At 39.5% G+C, this 19,230-nt stretch overlaps 1 protein-coding gene across 1 annotated transcript in view; it reads left to right on the top strand.

The window, feature by feature from the left end:
* The window catches only part of nup210 (nucleoporin 210), a 116,772-nt gene that overhangs the window by 23,776 nt on the left and 73,766 nt on the right, over nt 1-19,230 (top strand). The window contains exons 5-7 of the mRNA XM_048606719.1: nt 6,303-6,453; nt 10,294-10,426; nt 16,797-16,955. Of these exons, the coding sequence (XP_048462676.1) occupies nt 6,303-6,453; nt 10,294-10,426; nt 16,797-16,955 (443 nt within the window). The remainder of the gene's footprint in view (nt 1-6,302; nt 6,454-10,293; nt 10,427-16,796; nt 16,956-19,230) is intronic.

Raw genomic sequence — 19,230 nt, 5'->3', positions numbered from 1 at the left:
AAACATAGAATTTAGTCTCTCAAAATTACAGCCTGGTTTCGGGACTTCTGGAATGTTCTATGCCTCCTGTATCAATCCTTCTTTCAGGAATATTAACGTCTTTAATTGGTACCTTTAGATGGTGCTTTCTCTAAGACTTAGACTGTGAGATCCAGTGATTCTCTCTTGCGAGCTGAGAGCTGTTAACTCTGGCAGATGGAAGTTAGCTGTCGTGTCTTTGCCCAGTTACCACTTCTTTCATACCCTTGACGACATACACGTTTTGTATCAATTAAATTTAATTGGTTTTTGGTCTCTAAGTGCCTGGTTCAAATAGGCTAAATTCAAAACTTGTTGTCTTGGTAACAAAACTGCTGCTTAGCCTGCTAGCTGTATGGCCATTCGATAAAACTGTTTCACTTTAGGTGCTCTCTGTATACCTTCAAGCTGCTGCTCACATCCATTTTACATCTATAAGCATAGAAGAAGCACAACTTTTTAAAGGGATCACTCAATCCTTACCCCACTAACATTTTACAAACACCAAATTCTAACTTCCTGCCTCCCAATCCACAAGTACTCTACCCAACTTCACAACACTTGCACCCAGTCTGTCTAACCCTGTCACAATGTTGTACATTTCAAAGAGATTGCAGCCATCATTCTTCTTGACTCCAGTGAATTCAAGCTCAGTCAATCCAATCTCATGTATGGTAAACCTGCCATTCCAGGACCACCTTTTGTGTTATGTTCCTTTTAAGGCAAAGGAATACACAACTTTGTAATGCCTACATTCATTCTTTAAATATTAACCATTGCCTGTGCACTGTCATGTCTGTTAATGAAGATAACCTGGCTATTAGATCCATTTCATCCCTCCTACATTAGTTTATTTTGCTTAGATTAAGGATCTAGTTTTGGATTGGGCAGCTTCACTTTTTATCCCAATGAAGAATTCTACCATTTTATGGTCACATTTTCCTGAAGACCTCTCACAATAAGATTATAAATTAACCACTTCTTGTGGGAGAAAACAGAATCTCGGATCATCTTTTCCTGAGTTGGTTCTTCAATGTATTTTTTTTTTAAATCTTGTGCTTTCAGGAATGCAACCACTGCTGTGTTTTTGCTAATGTGGATAGCTCAGTCTATAAGTAGATTAAAATTACTCGGTGCAGCCTCCTTGATGTATGTATCTCTAATTTCCTGTTTAATATCATTCCTTACCTCAACCATTTGAAGGTCTATAGACAGTTCCCACTAATATTTCCTGTCCTTTGTTGCTTCTTTGCTCTGCCAAGATCAATTCCAAATCCATATTTCCCATGCCGACATCCTTTCTCACAATTGCACTGATATTTAGCTTTCACTAACAACACCACCTGATCTCCTTTTGCATTTCTTTGTTCTTCCCAAAGATTCAATATCTTTGGAAGTTCAGTTAACATCTTTAATTATCCATGTACAATTATTTGCTCTGTTGATTCATCTGCCATATTACAGATGCTCCATACAATTAGATATTATAGCTTTAGACTTGCCTTTTTTTTGACATTTTTACGCCTCTTTTTGTTTTGCAGCCCTGATTTGCTTCTAACCCCTATTTCCTCTGCCTTCCAGTTTTGCTTTATACTTTTCTATCTGACACTTCCAATTTTGTTTCCCTCACTCTTGTCTCTCCATTGAAGTTCCATACCCCTGCTACTCCAGCTTAAATCCTCTCCCACAGTATTAGCAAATGGTCCTGTAAGGATATTGATCCTAGTCCTTCTGGGGTGCAACCTCTCTGAATTGCCAAGTACCATCTTCCTCCGAATTGGCCCCAAGAAGCTGAGCCAGTGTCTGTGCAATGGACTTGGCTCTTACCATATTTCCTTGAGAAACCATCTCCCCCAGCAGTATCCAAAATAGAAAATCAGTTAGAGGTGGACTTGGGGCATTCCTGCAGTATTTGCTTGGTGCTTTTACTCTGCTTAGGAGTCATCCATTCCCTTTCTGCCTGTGCCCTCTTTAACAGCAATGTGACCATCTCACCATGAACAATGCACAAAGATCTCAACCTCATGCATACTCCACAGTGACATCACTGCTGCTTCAGGGCTGAAATTTGGACATCCAAGTCAGATAAACCTCCTGCACACATGGTCATGGAATGACGCTAAATTATGTAAATTTTTTACACAGGTGGTGTATACCATCTAACTCTTTCCATTTACTTCCTGAAGATGAAACACTATTTAATGAGTTCCATGAGCCCTAACTCATTGCTTGCAGTTTAAATGCACTTCATATAAACTTTAAAACTGGGCAGTAGAAAATCTTGCCTGCCCTTGCTTATAGAGGTTGTCACTCAGCCCACACCTAGCACTTGATCCCAATGAACATGTGTTTACCCTACAGTGTAACTCTTGAATATTTTGGAACTCGCCCCTCTTGTGCAGGTATTCCATTCCTGGTGTGTTTGAGGTTGTTTCCAAATGACCCCTCACTTCTAATTTTCTTTTCTAACGGACAAGTCTCTCAAAACTGAAAATCTCTGCTGCATGCCGTTTTAAATCTCTCGTAATCTCATACTGGCATTCTGCCTTGATCTCGTTCTTCAGAGACTCCTCAAGCAGACAGCTCCTTTCTCTGTGGTAGAGGAAAAACAATTCCAATTACCTCCAAAGAAACTAGTTCTGATTCTGACTGTCTGCCTCAAGGTCTTCACCGTACCCGCTCCTTGTCATGTTATAATCCTTGCATTGCTGCTTTATCAGTGGCATCATTGTAGCAGAGCAAATGTAATATTATGGAGAAACTTTTAAAGTATCTGATCCACCTATAATTACTTAATCTTTTGAATGTTTTATTAAAGGTGATGCCACATAAATGTGAATATTTTCAAACCACTTCAGAAGAGGTTGTGCAAAGATTAAATCAGTGATCGAGAAAAATGATGTGCTTTGTACTTGTACTAATCAATCTAGAGCATGTGAAAGGGTAACACTATCAGTGTTTCACCATGTCTTTGGACATATTGTTTGGCACGTGTAATTACTTTTCCCCTGCCAAACACATCAATCATAAAGCAATCCTCACTGATAAGTGAGAAATGTTTTGTCTTAAGATTTTCCTGCATAGGTTGTTTCAATTTGTTGATCTAAATGTTGTTTTGATCCAGCAGAGTTTATGTACCTGTGGAGTCTTGATATATAGGTTCTAAGTTGTGATGTAGTGCTGTGCTCTTCCCCAATGGATTGTCACACCTAGTGCTTTCCATTGGATTTAACAAGCCTTGCTTCGTGCAAATTCATTCATTTGAGCTCAAGGAAGGGTGAAATGACTAAGATTGCAACTCCTTGTTGAAATTATCCAAGCTGAAATGGGGGAGATGGATCTTCTTTTTAAGAAGTCAATGTGAAGGGCTGTCAGAACTCAGTCCCTTACCAATTTATCCTTAGCAGATTACAAAGGAAACATTTATTAAGTGTTCATATTCATACTGCCCGTGAATGATTTCCGCGTAAGCCACTTAAAACTGTATGCAGAATAATTTCATCCTTCAGGCAACTACTGGTACTACTATGACCTCCTTTCAGCCAATGCCTCAGCTGCTTTAAAGGGCAGTTGTTGCGCTAGGCACTGTTGTACTGCACTTCAGTCTGATATTGCAGTTATCATTAAGACGTGTTAAGTGCCAACCTCTGCTTCCATGCCAAATAAATGTTTGGCACACCATGGTTCATCATTAAATAAAAATCGAAAGAACTGCGGATGCTGTGAATCAGAAACAAAAACAGAAGGTGCTGGAATAGCTCAGCAGGTCTGGCATCATCAGTGAAGAAAAATCAGAGTTAATGTCCGAAATCAGAACTGAGGAAGGGTCACCGGACCTTAAACATTAACTCTGGTTTTTCTTCACTGTTGCCAGACCTGCTGAGCTTTTCCAGCACCTTTTTGTTTTTGTTTTTGTTCGTAGTTCATCATTGATTTCTGAGTTCTGTTTTTCTGCTGTTCATGCACAAAGCGTGATTTTCCCCTTAAAGTTGAAGTCCAGCCTCGGCAGTTTACCATGATTCCAGTTTCAAATGGGTAATCTTTCAGAATGAATGTCGAGCTGACTTTTCCTACTTGCTCTGCATGTTTCAATTAAATTAAAAGTGATCTTTGCTTCACCCTACTGGATATTAGTGAAAGAGGTAATGTGAGCCGCAAGTGCTTAGAATTGATGAGCTTTCAATTTGTGATGTGTGGCAGGCTTAGTGACCATAATTTTTTGGTTGTTGATTTTTCTGCTATCTGATGAATCCGTCCTGAAACTTAGCCTGCTACACGTTTTTTAGAAGTACCCATTGTAAACTAGTACCTGATTTTGGTTCTGCCATAAGTACATGACAGTTGCTATTGTTAGTCATAGAGATCTACAGCATAAAAGCAGGTCCTTCGGTCCAACTTGCCCATGCTGCCCAGTTTTCACAGTTTAACTAGTCCCATTTGCCTGTGTTTGGTCCATATCCCTCCATACCTATCCCATCTATGTAGCTTTCTAAATATTTCTTAAATGGCGAAATTGTACTCTCTTCCACCACTACCTCTGACAGCCTGTTACACTCACCACGCTCTGTTTGAAAAAATTACCCCATGGAACCTTTTGTATCTCTTCCCTCTCACCTTAAACCCATGCTGTCTAGTTTTAGACTCTGTTAGCATGGGGAAAAGCTGTTGCCTATCTACCTTATCTATGCCCCTAATGATTTTATATACTTCCATAAGGTCACCCCTCAGTCTCCGATGTTTCAGGGAAAAACGTCGTAGGCTATTCAACTTCTCCTTATAACTTAAATCTTCCAGTCTAGGTAGCGTCCTATTAAATCTTTTCTGCACTCTTTTTCTAGTTTAGTAATATCCTTTCTATAGTAGGGTGACCACAACTGCACACAGTGCTCCAAATGTGACCTCACCAACTTCTTGTACAGCTGCAACAAGATGTCCCAATTTGTATACTGAGTGCTCTGACTAATGAAAAGCAAGCATGCCGAAAGCTGCCTTCACCACCCTGTCTACCTGTGACTCTATTTTCAAGGATCTATGAGCCTGTACCCCTAGATCCCTTTGTTCTATAACATTTGGGTGGCATGGTGGCTCAATAATTAGCATCGCTGCCTCACAGCCTCAGGGACCCAGGTTTGATTCCCGCCTCGGGCAACTGTCTATTTGGAATTTGTACATTCTCCCCGTGTCCACGTGGGTTTCTTCCCACAGCCCAGAGGTGTGCAGGTTAGTTGGATTGGCCATGCTAACGTGCCAATAATGATCAGGGATGTGTAGATTAGGTAGGTTAAAGGAGTAGGGGGATGGGCTTGGGTGGGATGCTCTTCAGAGCGTCGGTGTGGACTTGTTGGGCCGAAGGTCCTGTTTGCACACTGGAGGAACCTGAGATTCCCCAGGGCCCTACCATTGACTGTGTAAGTCCTGCCCTGGTTTGACCCATCAAAATGCAACACCTTGCATTTATCTAAATTAATATCCATCTGCCATTCCTCAACCCACTGGCCCAGTTGATCAAGATCTCGCTGCATTCTAGATAGCCACCTTCACTGTCCGCTATACCACCAATCTTGGTGTCATCTGTGCACTTACTAACCATACCTCCCAAATTCTCATCCAGATCGTTGATATAAATGACAAATAACAGTGGATCCAGTACTGTTAGTAAAGTCTGATTGCTAAAGGGAGCAGAGCGTATTTATCCAAATTAATATTTATTCTCATTTGAACATCTTTTTAAGAAGTATCAATTAATTCTGTTGGAATCACTTATGGTGGTTTGTGTGCACTATTTATTTACCACTTGATGTCTTGTTGATTAATGTTAGTAATTTTGATTGCATGACATTAATTGTCAAGGTTTTATTATTTGTGACTTTGCTAAGCACTTTATGCATAAGTACTATACAGAGAGTCAGTGATGTTTTATGGAATATTTAAACAGGAATCTCAAATATTTTAGCTCCTGAAAATATTTTTGCAACATTGGATGGCTTCGCACTCCTTAGACACATTTCCCCTGCCCTTTTGTTAGATTTTTCAAAATGTATTAGGGAAAACTGACCATCAAATCATTAATGGAGAAGCAGATTTAGGAATCTTGAACTGAGCCTTCAGTTATTGTCTAGTATCAGAAATAGAAATGGTGTCATGACAAGAGACAATTATTATGAGCTAAGTATTTTCAATTCGTGACTCAGCTGTTATAAAAACTTGTGGAGAGTTGGTCTACCTTTGATTCTTTATTGTAGAGAAGTAAGGTTTTGTGTAACTAATAGAAACTTTTGTTGCAGGATACTTAAGTTTTCTGAATCTACCTATACACCACCTACTTACATATCAGAGATGGAGAAACATGGCAAACAAGGGGATACAATTTTGGTGTCAGGAATGAAGACTGGCAATTCAAAGTTGAAAGGAAAAATACAAGAAGCAATTTACAAGGTAATTTATTATTTATCATTTTATAAATTGCTTCTATTCTTAGAAGTTTTGGGTCAGGTCTGAGAAATAGGCACCTCTGTAGGTGACAGTTTATAAGCGCTCTCAGGATTGATTCTCGCAATTTGCCCACCACTGAACTAAGACTAACTGGTTTATCATTGTTTGGAATTTCCTCTGTGCCTTTTTAAACAATGGAGCCACATTTACATTCCTCTAGTCCTCTAGCATGTCACCTTGTGTCGAGTGAGGATGGGAAAGAAATCCTAAGAGCACCTGTTGTTTCTTCGCTGACCATCATCAACATTCTAGGGAATAATCAGTCTGCCCCTGGTGCCTTATCCACTTTCAAGGATTCCAACTCCCCTTACACTTCCTCTCTTGTTATTTTGTCCAATATTTCGCACTACTCCTCTTGGATTACTATGTACACATCATCCCTTTCCTTTGTGAATGTGGATACCAAAATAAACACGTCCTACTAGTTAGCTTCACTAAGTAGAAATCTCATTTTGAGGTACGTCTAGTACGACACCTGGCACGCTCTTTCCTGTGCACTCGATTGAACCAGGGTTGACCTGCTGGCCTAATGGTAATGATTGAGTAGGGGATATGCGGGCCATGAGATTGCACATTGTGCTGGAGTACAATTCTGCTGTTAGGCCACAGTGCCTCATGTCTTGAGTTGCTAGATCTGTTTGAATTCTGTTCCATTTAGCACAGTGATCATGCCACACAACACAATGGAGGGTATTCTCTGTGTGAACATGGGACTTTGTCTGCACAAGGACTGTGTGGTGGTCACTCTTATCGATACTGTCATGGGCAGATTCATTTGTAGCTGACAAATTGGTAAGGATGACGTCAAGTATGAATTTTCCCCGTTTGTTGGCTTCCTCACCAGCTGCCGCAGACCCAGTCTAGCAGCTATATCCTTTAGGACCTGATCCACTCAATCACTAGTGTTGCTGCTGAGCCACTTTTGATAGTGGACTTTTGATAGTGTACATTTTGCATCCTTGCCACCCTCAATGCTTCCTCCAAGTGTTGTTCAACATGGTGGAGAACTGATTCATCAGCTGAAGGAGGACTGTGCGTGGTCATCAATTCCTTGCCCATGTTTAACCTGAAGCCATGTGACTTGATGGAGTCCAGAGTCAATGTTGAGGACTCCCAGGGCAACGTCTTCCTGATTATTGTACCACTGTGTCATCACCTTTGGTCAGTCCTGCCGGTGGGATAAGATACCTCCAAGGATGGTGATAGTGGTGTCTGGGACGTGTCTGTTAGTTATGATTCCATTAGTATGACTATGTCAGGCTGTTGCTTGACTAGTCTGTGAGACAGGTCTCCCAATTTTGGCACAAGCCCCATGTCAGTAAAGAGGACTTTGCAGGGCTAACAGAGCTGTTTCCATCATTGTCTTTTCTAGTGCTGGGTGGTTTGCCCAATTTCATTTTTTAGTTGAGACTTCACTTTAGCAAATGATAAAACCGAATGGCTTGTTCGGCCATTTCAGAGGGCACTTGAGAGTCAACCGCGTTGCTATTGGTCTGGATTCACATGTAGGCCAGACCAGGTGAGGATGGCAGATTTTTTATTTAATTCAGATTCCATCATCTGCCACATCAGGATTCAAATCTGGGTCCCCAGAACATAAGCTGAATTCCTGGATTAATAGTCGAGCTATAATGCCACCAGACCATTGCCTCCCCTTGTGCTGCTATTACTTCTTTAATAATTGATTCCAACAACAGGTGTTAGGTTAATCAGCCTACAGTTACCTGCTTTTTAACCTTCCTCCTACTTTGAATAGGGGTGTCACCGTTAGCAGTTTTCCAATCCTCTGATATTTCTCTAGAATCCAGGAATTTTTGGAAAAGCACAGCAAGTGCATCCACTATTGCTGTAGCTACGTTCGTTCAAGATCCATCAAAGTGAGGAGATTAATCTGTCTCAGCCCTATTAGGCTTGTCTAATACTACTAGAATTCCTACAGCCTGGAGGCAGGCCATTTGGCCCATCAAGTCCACACTGATTCTTTTGAAGAGCACCCCTCCCCCAATACTATTCCTGTAACCCTGCATTTCCCATAGATAATCCCTAGTCTGCACATTGCTGGACACTATGGGCAATTTAGCATGGCCAATCCACCAATCCCCCATGTCTTTGGATTGTGGGAGGAAACCCATGCGGATTCAGGGAGAATGTGCAGACTCCGTACAAACAACTTGGCTGAGGCTGGAATTGAACCCAGTTCCCTGGCGCTTTGAGGCAGTGGTGCTAACGACTGATCATTACTTTAGTGATGCCAATGGTGCTTTATTCCTCCCCTGTATTCTTTTAGTATTAATGGAATGTTCAAAATATCTTAAATCATGAAAACTTTAAATCATTAAAACATAAAAACACAAGATATCTGTTTAACTCCTCTGCCATTTCTTTGTTTCCGAATTCTGTCTTCCCCCAAATTTATTTTCTAGGGTCCCATGTTCGCTTTTTGGTCTCTCTCTTCCTTTTTATAGAAGAGCTTTTATTGTCAGTTTTTATATTCCTCAGTAGTTTGTCATCTTGTGGTCTTATGGTGTGTGGCCTGGTGGGGAACATGCAGTTTTGGTTTCCTCATAAATGGGCTACCCTTGTCCTTCTAGATGGTAGATGTCACAAGTTTGGAATGTTCTGTCCAAGGATCTTTGATAAGTTGTTGTATATCTTTTTCAGATGGTACAAACTCATCCAGGCAATAGTAGAGCATTCTCCTGACTTGTCTTGTAGACAGTGTACATGCTTTAGGGAGTCAGAAGATGAGTTATGTGCTATAGATTACCCAACCCCTGACCAACTCCTGTAGCCACAGTGTCTCCATAGCAGTTCACTTCATAAAGTGGTAACCCTGGGATGTTGATGGTGGGAGATTCAGCTGTAGTAATACCATTGAATGACAATCAAGGTAGTTAGATTCTTTCATTGGAGATGGTCATTGCCGAGCACTTGTGAGGTGTGATTGTTACTTGCCATTTGTCTGCTCAAGTCTAGATGTTGCCAGGTCTTGCTGCATTTGGACACTGGCTTTTTCAGTATTTGAGAAGTTATGAATGGTGCTGAATGTTGTACAATCATTGGCAAACATCCCTGCTTTTGATCTTTATGATGGATGAAGGCCATTGATGAGCCAGATCTAAATGGTTGTACCTTGGACACCTATCCTGAGCAACTTCTGCAACAGTGTCCGGGACTGATACATATATTGTGTTAGAAGGCTCAACAACAAACAGAAATTGCTATCATTGGAAAAATGATGTTGCAGGTTGCGATTTTTCCGAATGCAGTGAAGCTAAGTGCTTAATCTACTAGTGTAGACAAGTTTGTTTTTTTTTTGTAGTGTTGGGATGTGTAGAATTTTATTTTGCCCAATAATGGAGAAGATCTTTAGTCAGAAAATGAGTTATTCATTTTGTTTTTAAATGAGCACAAAGTTGACCTTGACATTTGTTCTAGAATGTACTGCAGATGTCAAGAAAAAGTAGCTCAATGCTGCAATATCAGATGTGAAGAAATTATTTTCTTCAGTTTGTGTGCTGTCATTTTAAGGTTTGTTATTTTTCCTTAGAGTTTCTCATAGTTGAAAATTATGCATAGCCATTGCAGCAATTTCCTGAAGAGTGCGCTAAAACTTTGGAAAATTATAAATTCACAGCACTAATTGTGCATTTATGCAATGTGATTTGTGATTTGTTTACAAATCTAGTTGCTTAGCAAAATATTACACTTGATATTTGATAAATATTTTTGATTTTTATATGGAGTTTTAAAACTTTCATTCTGTCATTCCTTGTTTACAAGAATGTGCCAGCAGCAGAGGTACGGCTTCTTATCCTTGAAAACATTATGCTGAATCCAGCTTATGATATTTACTTGATGGTGGGTACTTCCATTCATTACCGGGTGCAGAAGATAAGACAAGGGAAGATCACAGGTTTGTCCTCCTTTTAAACATTGTGTACTTGTTAAAAGCTGAGTAACAGTGAACATAAAATCTGCATGCATAAATACATCTATAGCCTGTAACATTCTAGCCATAAAATCACAATTTAAATACAGTCTTCCATTAACCAGAAGAAAGTCACACTTGATCCTTTATATCATCCAAGCTTTTTAAAGAAACATTGAAGTTTGGGGCAGGAGTAGGCCTTTCAAGCCCTGAAGACTGCTCTGCCATTCAATAACATGGCTCATTATCGAGCTCAATTCCCTAATCTCTCTCTCTTCTTCATCCCTGTGGCCACAAGAGTTATATCTATCTCATTCTTGAAAATGCGCAATGGTTTTGGCCTCAAATACTTTCTGTAGCTTAGAATCCCACAGGCTAACCAATTTCTAGGTGAAGAAATTTCTCCTTCTCTCAGTCCTAAAAGGTTTACCCCTTATCCTTTAAATTGTGACCTCTAATTCAGGACAGACACACACGCAGAGACACATCTTGCATGTAACCTGTCTCGTCCTGTGAGAATTTTATAGGTTTCTGAGACTCTTCCCTTCTCTCTCCTTCCCCTGCCGCACCCATTCTTGTAAACCCCAGTGAATACTGTCCTAACTGACTTGGTTGTCAGTTCTGCCATCGAAGGAACAAGTTAGTGAATGATCGCTGCACTACATCTGTGGCAAGAACATCTTCATCTGATAGGGAGACCAGCACTGCACACAGTATTCCAGCTGTGGCCTCCCTAATTGCTGCAAGATATTCTTGTTTCTGTACTCGAATCCTCTCGCTGTGAAGGCCTGCATACAGTTTACCGCCTTTACTGTTGCTGTGCCTGCACACCCACTTTCAGTGACTGGTGTACGAGGATACCCAAGACTCGCTGACCATTCTCCCCTCTCAATTTACAGTGATTCAAATAATAATCCGCCTTCCTATTATTGGTATCAAACTGGATAACCTCTGATTCTACTACTTCTGTCATGCATTTGCCCCTTCGCTCGGCCTGTCCAAATCACACTTCTGTGTCATCTGCAAATTGAGATATTATGTTTAGTTCTCTCATCTAAATCATTAACACCTATTTTGAATGGCAGCTATACCCTACTAGCCGCTGCCGGCCAGTCAGAAGAAAAGACCCATTTATTTCTGTTCTTTGTTTCCTGTATTCTAACCAATTTTCTATCCGTTTCAATACAGTACCCCCCCGCAGTTGCATGCACCTTAATTTTACACACAAATATCTTGTGTGGGACTTTGAATGCCTTTTGAAAGTCCAAATGAGTAGGCAATGGCTTAGCGGTATTATCAGTAGACTATTAATTCAGACACCCAGGTAATGTTTGAATGCTGCCATGGCAGATGGTGGATTTTGAATTCAATAATAATCTGGAAATAATAGTCTACCGATGACCGTGAAATCATTGCCAATTGTCAGAAAAATCCCATCTGGTTCCCTAATGTCCATTTGGGAATAAAACTGCCATTCCTACTAGCATTGACCTACATGTGCCTCCAGCCCCACAACAATGTGGTTGATTCTTAACTGCCGTCCGGGCAATTAGGGAGGACAATAAATGCTGGCCTAGCTGACAATGCCTTCCTCCAATGAATGAATAAAGTAAAACATGTTCACTGGTTCTCCTGATCTGCTCTACTGGTTAATCCTGAAGAATTGCAGTAAATTTACTAAATTATTTCCCTTTTATAAATCCATGCTCACTATGTCTGATTTTGACCATTATGTCTAAGTGCTGAACTATAAAATCCTTGATTATGGACTCGAGCATCTTCTTCCCTACCAATGTCAGACTTGCTGGTCTATAATTCCCAGTTTTCTCTCTGCCTCCCTTTTTTAAATAATGGGGTTACATTAGCTACCCTCCAATCTGCAGGAATTCCTAGGGAGTTTAAAGAATGTTGGAAGATGACCACCAATGCATCCATTATTTCTCAGGCCACTTCCTAAATACTTTGGGATGTCGATTATCAGACCCTGGGATTTATCAGCTTTCAATCCCGTCAATTTCTTCAACACCATTTTCTTACTAATACTGGTTTCCTTCAGTTTCTCCCTCTCACTAAACCCTGTGTTCCCAATCATTTATGGTATGTTAATTGTGTCCTCCTTTGTGAAGAGACAAGTGAAGTAGAATTTAGTTTGTCAGCCATTTTTTGTTTCCTAATATAAATTCCCCTATTTCTGACTGTAAGGGAGCTACATTAGCTTTCATCAATCTTCTTCCCTTTATATGCCTATAGAACCCTATGCAACCAGTTCTTATGTTCTGTTTTTGCTTTCTCTAGTCCACCTGAACACTTTGTTCTGTACTAATCAAACCTCATCTTAGGAAGGATCTTCTGACATTTCCCCCAGATTTGTGTTTTAGTTATTCTGGAACTGTGCCCATTTTCTTGGCCTATTCTTGATATTTATGTTTGAAAATTGGTATTCCAGACCATTCATCAGTTCTGAGATGTCTAATTCTGGTCACTGAAACACAATAGATACAGTTCGATATTGGAACAGTTCAAAGAGTCACATAGTTGATGCTTAGAGATACAAAAATCCTGAAACAAGTTAATGGATTTTTATGAAGTATATATTGTTGCAATTAAGACATGGGAGAAGGAGTAGGCCATTTGGCCCATTGAGAACTGCTGTTCTATTCCATAACATGGCTGATCTAACTCCACTTTCCTACGTCGTAACCTTTGATTCCCTAACTGATTTAAATATGTGTGTGTCTCGGCCTTCAATGTGCTTAATGACCCAGACTCAACTGCCTTGTGCAGGAGGAGAATTCCACAGATTCATTACCCTCTGGCAGAAGAAATCCTTCTCATCTCTGTCTTAAATGGGCAACTCCTTATTTTTGACATTATGCCCCCTGGTGTTCAACTCCTCTCTTAAGGGGAGACAACCTGTCAGCATCTGCCCTGTCAAGCTGCCTAAGGCTCTTGTCTTTTAATAAGGTCACTTCTCATTCTTTAAAGATCTGATGAGTACAGGCCCAACTCATTCAGTCTGTCTTTATAAAACAGCCCATTCCCTACCTGGAATCAACCTAGTTGTCCTTCTCTGGACTGCCTTCAATGACAGAATATCTTTCCTTAGATAAGACGGCCCAAAACTGTTCACGTTCTAGATGTGGTCTGATTTGTTTCATTTTAGCAAGAATTCCCTATTTATTTTATTCCCTTTGAAATAAAAACCAGCATTCGATTTGCCTTCCCTATTAAATACTAAATTTGTATGTTAGCTTTTTGAGTTTTATCACAAGGACTCCCAGTCCATCTAGGTTGCAGCTTTCTGCAGTCTTTCCTATTTAAGAGTTGTACGTCTCCTCTGCTTTTTCTGCTAAAGTGCATCATCTCATATATTTTTCCAGAATATATCCCATCTGCCAAGTTTTTGCCAACTTGTTTAACCACTATCCCTCTGCTGACTATTTAGGCCATCCTTATCACTCGTCTTTCCCACCAAACTTGGTCATACATTCACTTCCCTCACCCGAGTCATTAATGCAGGTATTGTAAAATATGTTGGACCAACAATAATACCGATGGCGTTCCACTGGTTACAGGTTTGCCATCCTGAATAAGCCGCTTTATCCCATCTCTCTCTCTTAGTCTGTCCATGCTCATTTAATACCCCCAGCACCGTCAGCTGTTAACCTTATTAAGTACCTTATCAAATACCTTTTGGAAAATCAAATAAACTGCATCTTCTGGTTCTTCTTTACGTATCCTGCTTGTTACCCTCCTCAAAGAATTTTAATAAACTTATCAGGCATGATTTCCCCTTCATGAAGTCAGGCTGAATCTGTTTCAAAATGTTATGTATTTCTAAATGCTCTGCTGTTACATCCCTTTATAATGGTTTCTAACATTTTCCCAACGATGGATGCTAAGCTGACCTGGTTTTGTGGTCTCCGTATTGAATAAGCCTAATGCTGGCAGTTTTACAGAATGTAAGGATACTTACAAAATTATTCCCAGTGCATCCGCCATCTCTATAGCTGCATTCTTTTAACATCCTAGAATGCAATCACCAGGTCCTGGGGATTTTTAGTCTTTTTAGTCCAATTAGTTTCCCTTGTACTGCATCTCTAGTGATATTTATTTTACTTATTTCACCACACACCACCCCTCCACATATTCACATGAGGCTGCAGACTTTAATGACAGAACAGAAACGTTTACACAAAATAAATTTTTAAAATGAGCTATTTAAATATAGAGACAATTAGAATCAATTTGCAGCACCATGAAACAAAGGTTCAGGAGGTTTCCTGACAATGTCCATTACAGATGCTCAAGTCCTGAGAAATCTCTATCTCAGTTCTTTTTGTTTCTACCTTTTAGAATCATGGAAGTGTTACGTTGCAGAAAGAGGCTATTCAGCCCATCATGCCTACACTGGCTTTCAAATAAGCATCATTAGCTAGTACCAATCTCTTGCTTTTTGTCCCAGATCCTTGGACAAAATTACTTCTATCCAAATCATCAATGCTTTCTTGAATGTCTCCATTCTGCCTCTACCAAACTTCAATACCCTAACTACCTGCTGTGTGAAAGTGTTTTTCTCACATCAAATTTGCCCCTTTTGCAAATCCTCCACCTTTTATGAGCTGGAATGGTTTTTTCCTATCTATTTTATCCAGCCTGCTCATAATTGTGAAAACCCCTTAACTTTCTCCTGACTTTAGAGTCAGAGATTTTACAGCATGGAAAGAGGCCATTTGGCCTGTTGTGTCTGCTGGTCGTCAAATATCCAAAATTCTAATTGCTGAACCTAATCATCCTTAACCATATTCTCTTGAAAAAGACCAGTCCCACCTTCTTTCAACTATCCTGAACTGAAGTCTGCACCCCGAAGCCATTCTTGTTAATTTGCTTCTGCGCACTCTCCAGTGCATTTGCATCTTTCCTGTAACGTGGCACTCAGTACTGTACACGGTACTCCAGCTGAGATTAAACAGTGCCTTATGCAAGTTCAACATCACCTCCTTGATCTTGTACTTTATGTCCCTATTAACAAATATGAATGCTGAGAATATTGACTGTTTTATTAAACTGCTGTTTTAATCTGTCCTGTCACATTCAGTGATCAGTGCAGTACAGACCCAGGTCCTTTTGTATCTCCTTCTAAAGTTGTATCCCTATTTTATGTTGTCTTTCCATGTTCTGCCTACCAATATGTATCACCTTACACCTCTCTGCATCGAACCTCCTCTATCACTTATCCGTCCACACCAACAATTTGACTATGTCCTTTTGGAGTTCTATCCTGTGATCCTCGGTTTATAATTCTCCCAAGTTTTGTGTCATTCACAAACTTTGAAATTGTCCCCTGCAAACACAGATCTAGATCATTATTATATTGAGTCCCAACACTGACTCCTTGGGTACTGCACTACAAACCTTTAGCCAGCCTGGTAAATATCCATTAACCATTACTGTCTCTTTCGTATTACTCAGCCAATTTTGCATCCATCTAAGTGGTTCCTTTTAGGTTGTTCCCCGTAGACTGGGAAGCAGTTTGCGTCCTTTGCAAATCTGGAGACATGAACTCTTGCACAAATCTTAGAGCCTAAACTTTCTCTCATCTGAAGGTTGTTATAACTAACCAGACTTTCTTGGTTTGAGTTTCATTAGCTAAACTCTCTGAGTTGACTTGTTCCCTAAATTGCCCTGAATCTCCTCCTAAACTTGCTTCTAGACTCAATAGCTATTGTCATTTTAATACAGTTCAAGAAAAATTTGATTACCTTCTGAACTGAAGCAAAACTAATGGTTTGACATGCTTACTAAACCTGTTTAAACCCAACAGTTTAAAATGTCTTTCCACTAGTATCATGGGTCCATAGTCATCTGTCTGGTGAAATTTTGAATGTATATCAGTTTTAGAAAAAACGCTGACCTTTACTTCAGCTTTCTTTTAAACAAGTCAACACCCACCTACCTTTATTTTAACAGCCAAATTCCAAAGACGATTTTGTCTAAATTAAGCATCATTCATCATATTATGAATCACCATTATTTTGGTCAATATCTAGGACTGAGAAACTACTTTAGCATTCAGATTACACCTCAATAAGCAGGAAGCACTGAAGAGAAACTCCCTTCCATCCAGCTGGAGTTTTGTTTCCCTATCTATGCAGGAGTGAGGTTTCCATTTAAACATTGCCATCCGAGACTCGCCTTAACTAGCCAAGTGCATGGCTTTTATTATTTGAACAGAATTCCAGGATAATGGAATTATTTCTTTGGCTGGTTATTGCAGCTAACTTCAGTTATAATTTTTTGTTCATTACTTTGCAATTTAAAATTTACCTACTAAAGTTACTTTTTTCTTTTCCAGAATTAATGATGCCTTCTGACCAGTATGAATTAGAACTGCAGAATAGTATAGTAAGTCCAGGGGGAGATGCAAATCAACCTGTGGGAAAACTGAAGCAAGCCACATCAACGGTAACTGCACTGCAGCAAGGACAAACAAACCTGGTGCTGATGCATAAAAGTATCCTTTGTTGTTTTGATTGGCATTTTGCAGAAGCGAAAAGGCACAGCATGTTCAAAGCTAACATCATGCTAATTATATTATATCAACCCAATACAACACAACACTGGATATGCTTGCATGGTGTGGCAACATTTTGATGAACCCATTATGCAGAGAGCAGTAGTTGCCTCGTTTTTCCAACTTTGGCATGTTTACAGCTAATAGATCCTTACTAATTGCTTATTCTGCATGTTTGTGTTCTGTGTCATCCTCGATGGACAACAGGTAACTATGCAGTTGTGATACTAATTTCTATGCATTTAATATCTCTAATGCAACTGAGTAGTATTTCCAATAATAAAACAGAACAATAAATTTATTTGGGGAATTATAACAAAGTAAAGGCAATTAATATACTGTATTTAATATTCCGTTTGCAGCTACAGTATAATGGACTTGTGCAACTTGAACACGCTCGCATATCGACAATATCCAACTATGTACTTTTCATAAGGATGTATGTGCTTGGTAGTTGGTTGTTTTCAGTTTATTTAGCAAAGTGGGCCTTATAGGGTGATTGTTTAAGATGTCAGTCTTAGTGCTTCGCGATATCTTGTTTGAGATGCTTTTCAAAAAAAAAAGCCTTTGAGTTTTTAAGCTCATACATTATCATTCCACTTTTTGTCTATTGTTAATTCCGACCTTCAACTAATTCCCAGTAGTCAACATCTTTCTTGGTTCATTGAAGCTGTTCCTCTGCAAACTCCAACCAACACCTTGCATGTGTTTTCATTTTTCAAAACATCTATTTAACTGTGCTCAGCAGAGCTTTTAACAATGCATTCTCCTTCAAAAATTATTTCTGACTTCTACATTGAATGCCTCACAGAGTAAAATGTCTATGGCTCTAACTTCTAATCTAGTATTGAACAAGAATCTCTTATTTGTATTTGTTGTAAAATTAAAGAAATTAACCCAGAAAATGCTCCTATGATTGAAGTTTTGGTATCTGAGAAACAGGACACCAGATATTGGAACATAATGTTACTCCATTTGGTCCCTTTCTTTGGATTGGTCAATATAAAATTCAACATTGGAGGGCAAGAAGGAAAGATTGCATATGTATTTTTTTTCTGTCAAATATCAAAATATAATTTTGGGATATGTTTGAAATGTTTCATTTCAGGTTCCTTGCATGCCTGCAGTTAAGGTTACGTGGATTGACCATGCTAAATTGCCCATACTGTCCTGGGTTGTGTAGGTTAGGTGAAGTAGTCATCGGAATTGCAAGGTTACAGGGGATGGTATGGTAGGGGACTTGGGTCTGGATGGGATGATCTTTGGAGGAGCAGTGTGGACTCAATGGGCCAAATGGCCTGCTTCCACACTGGAATTCTATAAACACCATCAAAAGGTAGATGCCATCTTGTCATACAGGCTCTATGTACATGTCGTCTGCCATTGGATTCTGTTTTCTTTTGTCCCTGCCTAATACATGATTTAAATGATGCACTAATTTTTGTTCCGCAGAGCTGTAGTCTGCTTTTGAGGACTTTGCTTTTGCAGGAATTCAAAAACAACATTATTGCCAACAATGTTAAATGCTCAAGTTTCTTAGACATCATTATTTCAGTGAAACTGACATCAGCATGTGCATTCCACAGATACACATAGTACTGCAGAAATCCAGAAATTGCTGTAAATAATTCTACAGCTCTCCTAAAGAATGTGATTAGCATCCCCACTGAGTACAGTCACTGGGAAAACCTATGAATTGATAAGAACATCCAATCTTACACTGAATCTTTCTTAAAATAAAACTGCACCTGTTTTGAATGGGCTTTTGATTTTTTGCATTATGCATTAACTTCATATTAATTACTGGCCCGAGAATCTAATTTTCTATTTATAGAATGTTAGATTTCTCCATTATGATTCGTTTAAATGGTGATTTCTTTTAATTTTTAAGCATTTTGTTTTATCTTTATTTTAGCTTCCACTTGATTTTGGTTATTTATTTCACTATCGAAAAACTTAAACAGGAATTAAAAGTGCTGTTAACTCTTCAGTTTGCTGTTTGTGAAAATACTTCACTGGCTGCTTACTGTGTTAGTTGACATCACAGCTGTTCAACATTTGATGATCGCCTTCGTCCGAGGGCAGAAGCGAATTGGTGTCAGGAAAAAAGCAAACAATGTTATGCTGATTGCTAGATCTTAATTCACAACTTTTTGTTTCCTGAGTTCGGGAGTAAGGATCATTGCTTTGCTCCTATGACAACAAAGTGCAGTCT

This window comes from Rhincodon typus, chromosome 16 (assembly GCF_021869965.1).
Source record: "Rhincodon typus isolate 14 chromosome 16, sRhiTyp1.1, whole genome shotgun sequence".
Lineage (NCBI taxonomy): Eukaryota > Metazoa > Chordata > Chondrichthyes > Orectolobiformes > Rhincodontidae > Rhincodon > Rhincodon typus.
The sequence above is the reverse complement of the archived record's forward strand: the minus strand, read 5'-3'. Positions and strand labels throughout refer to the sequence as shown.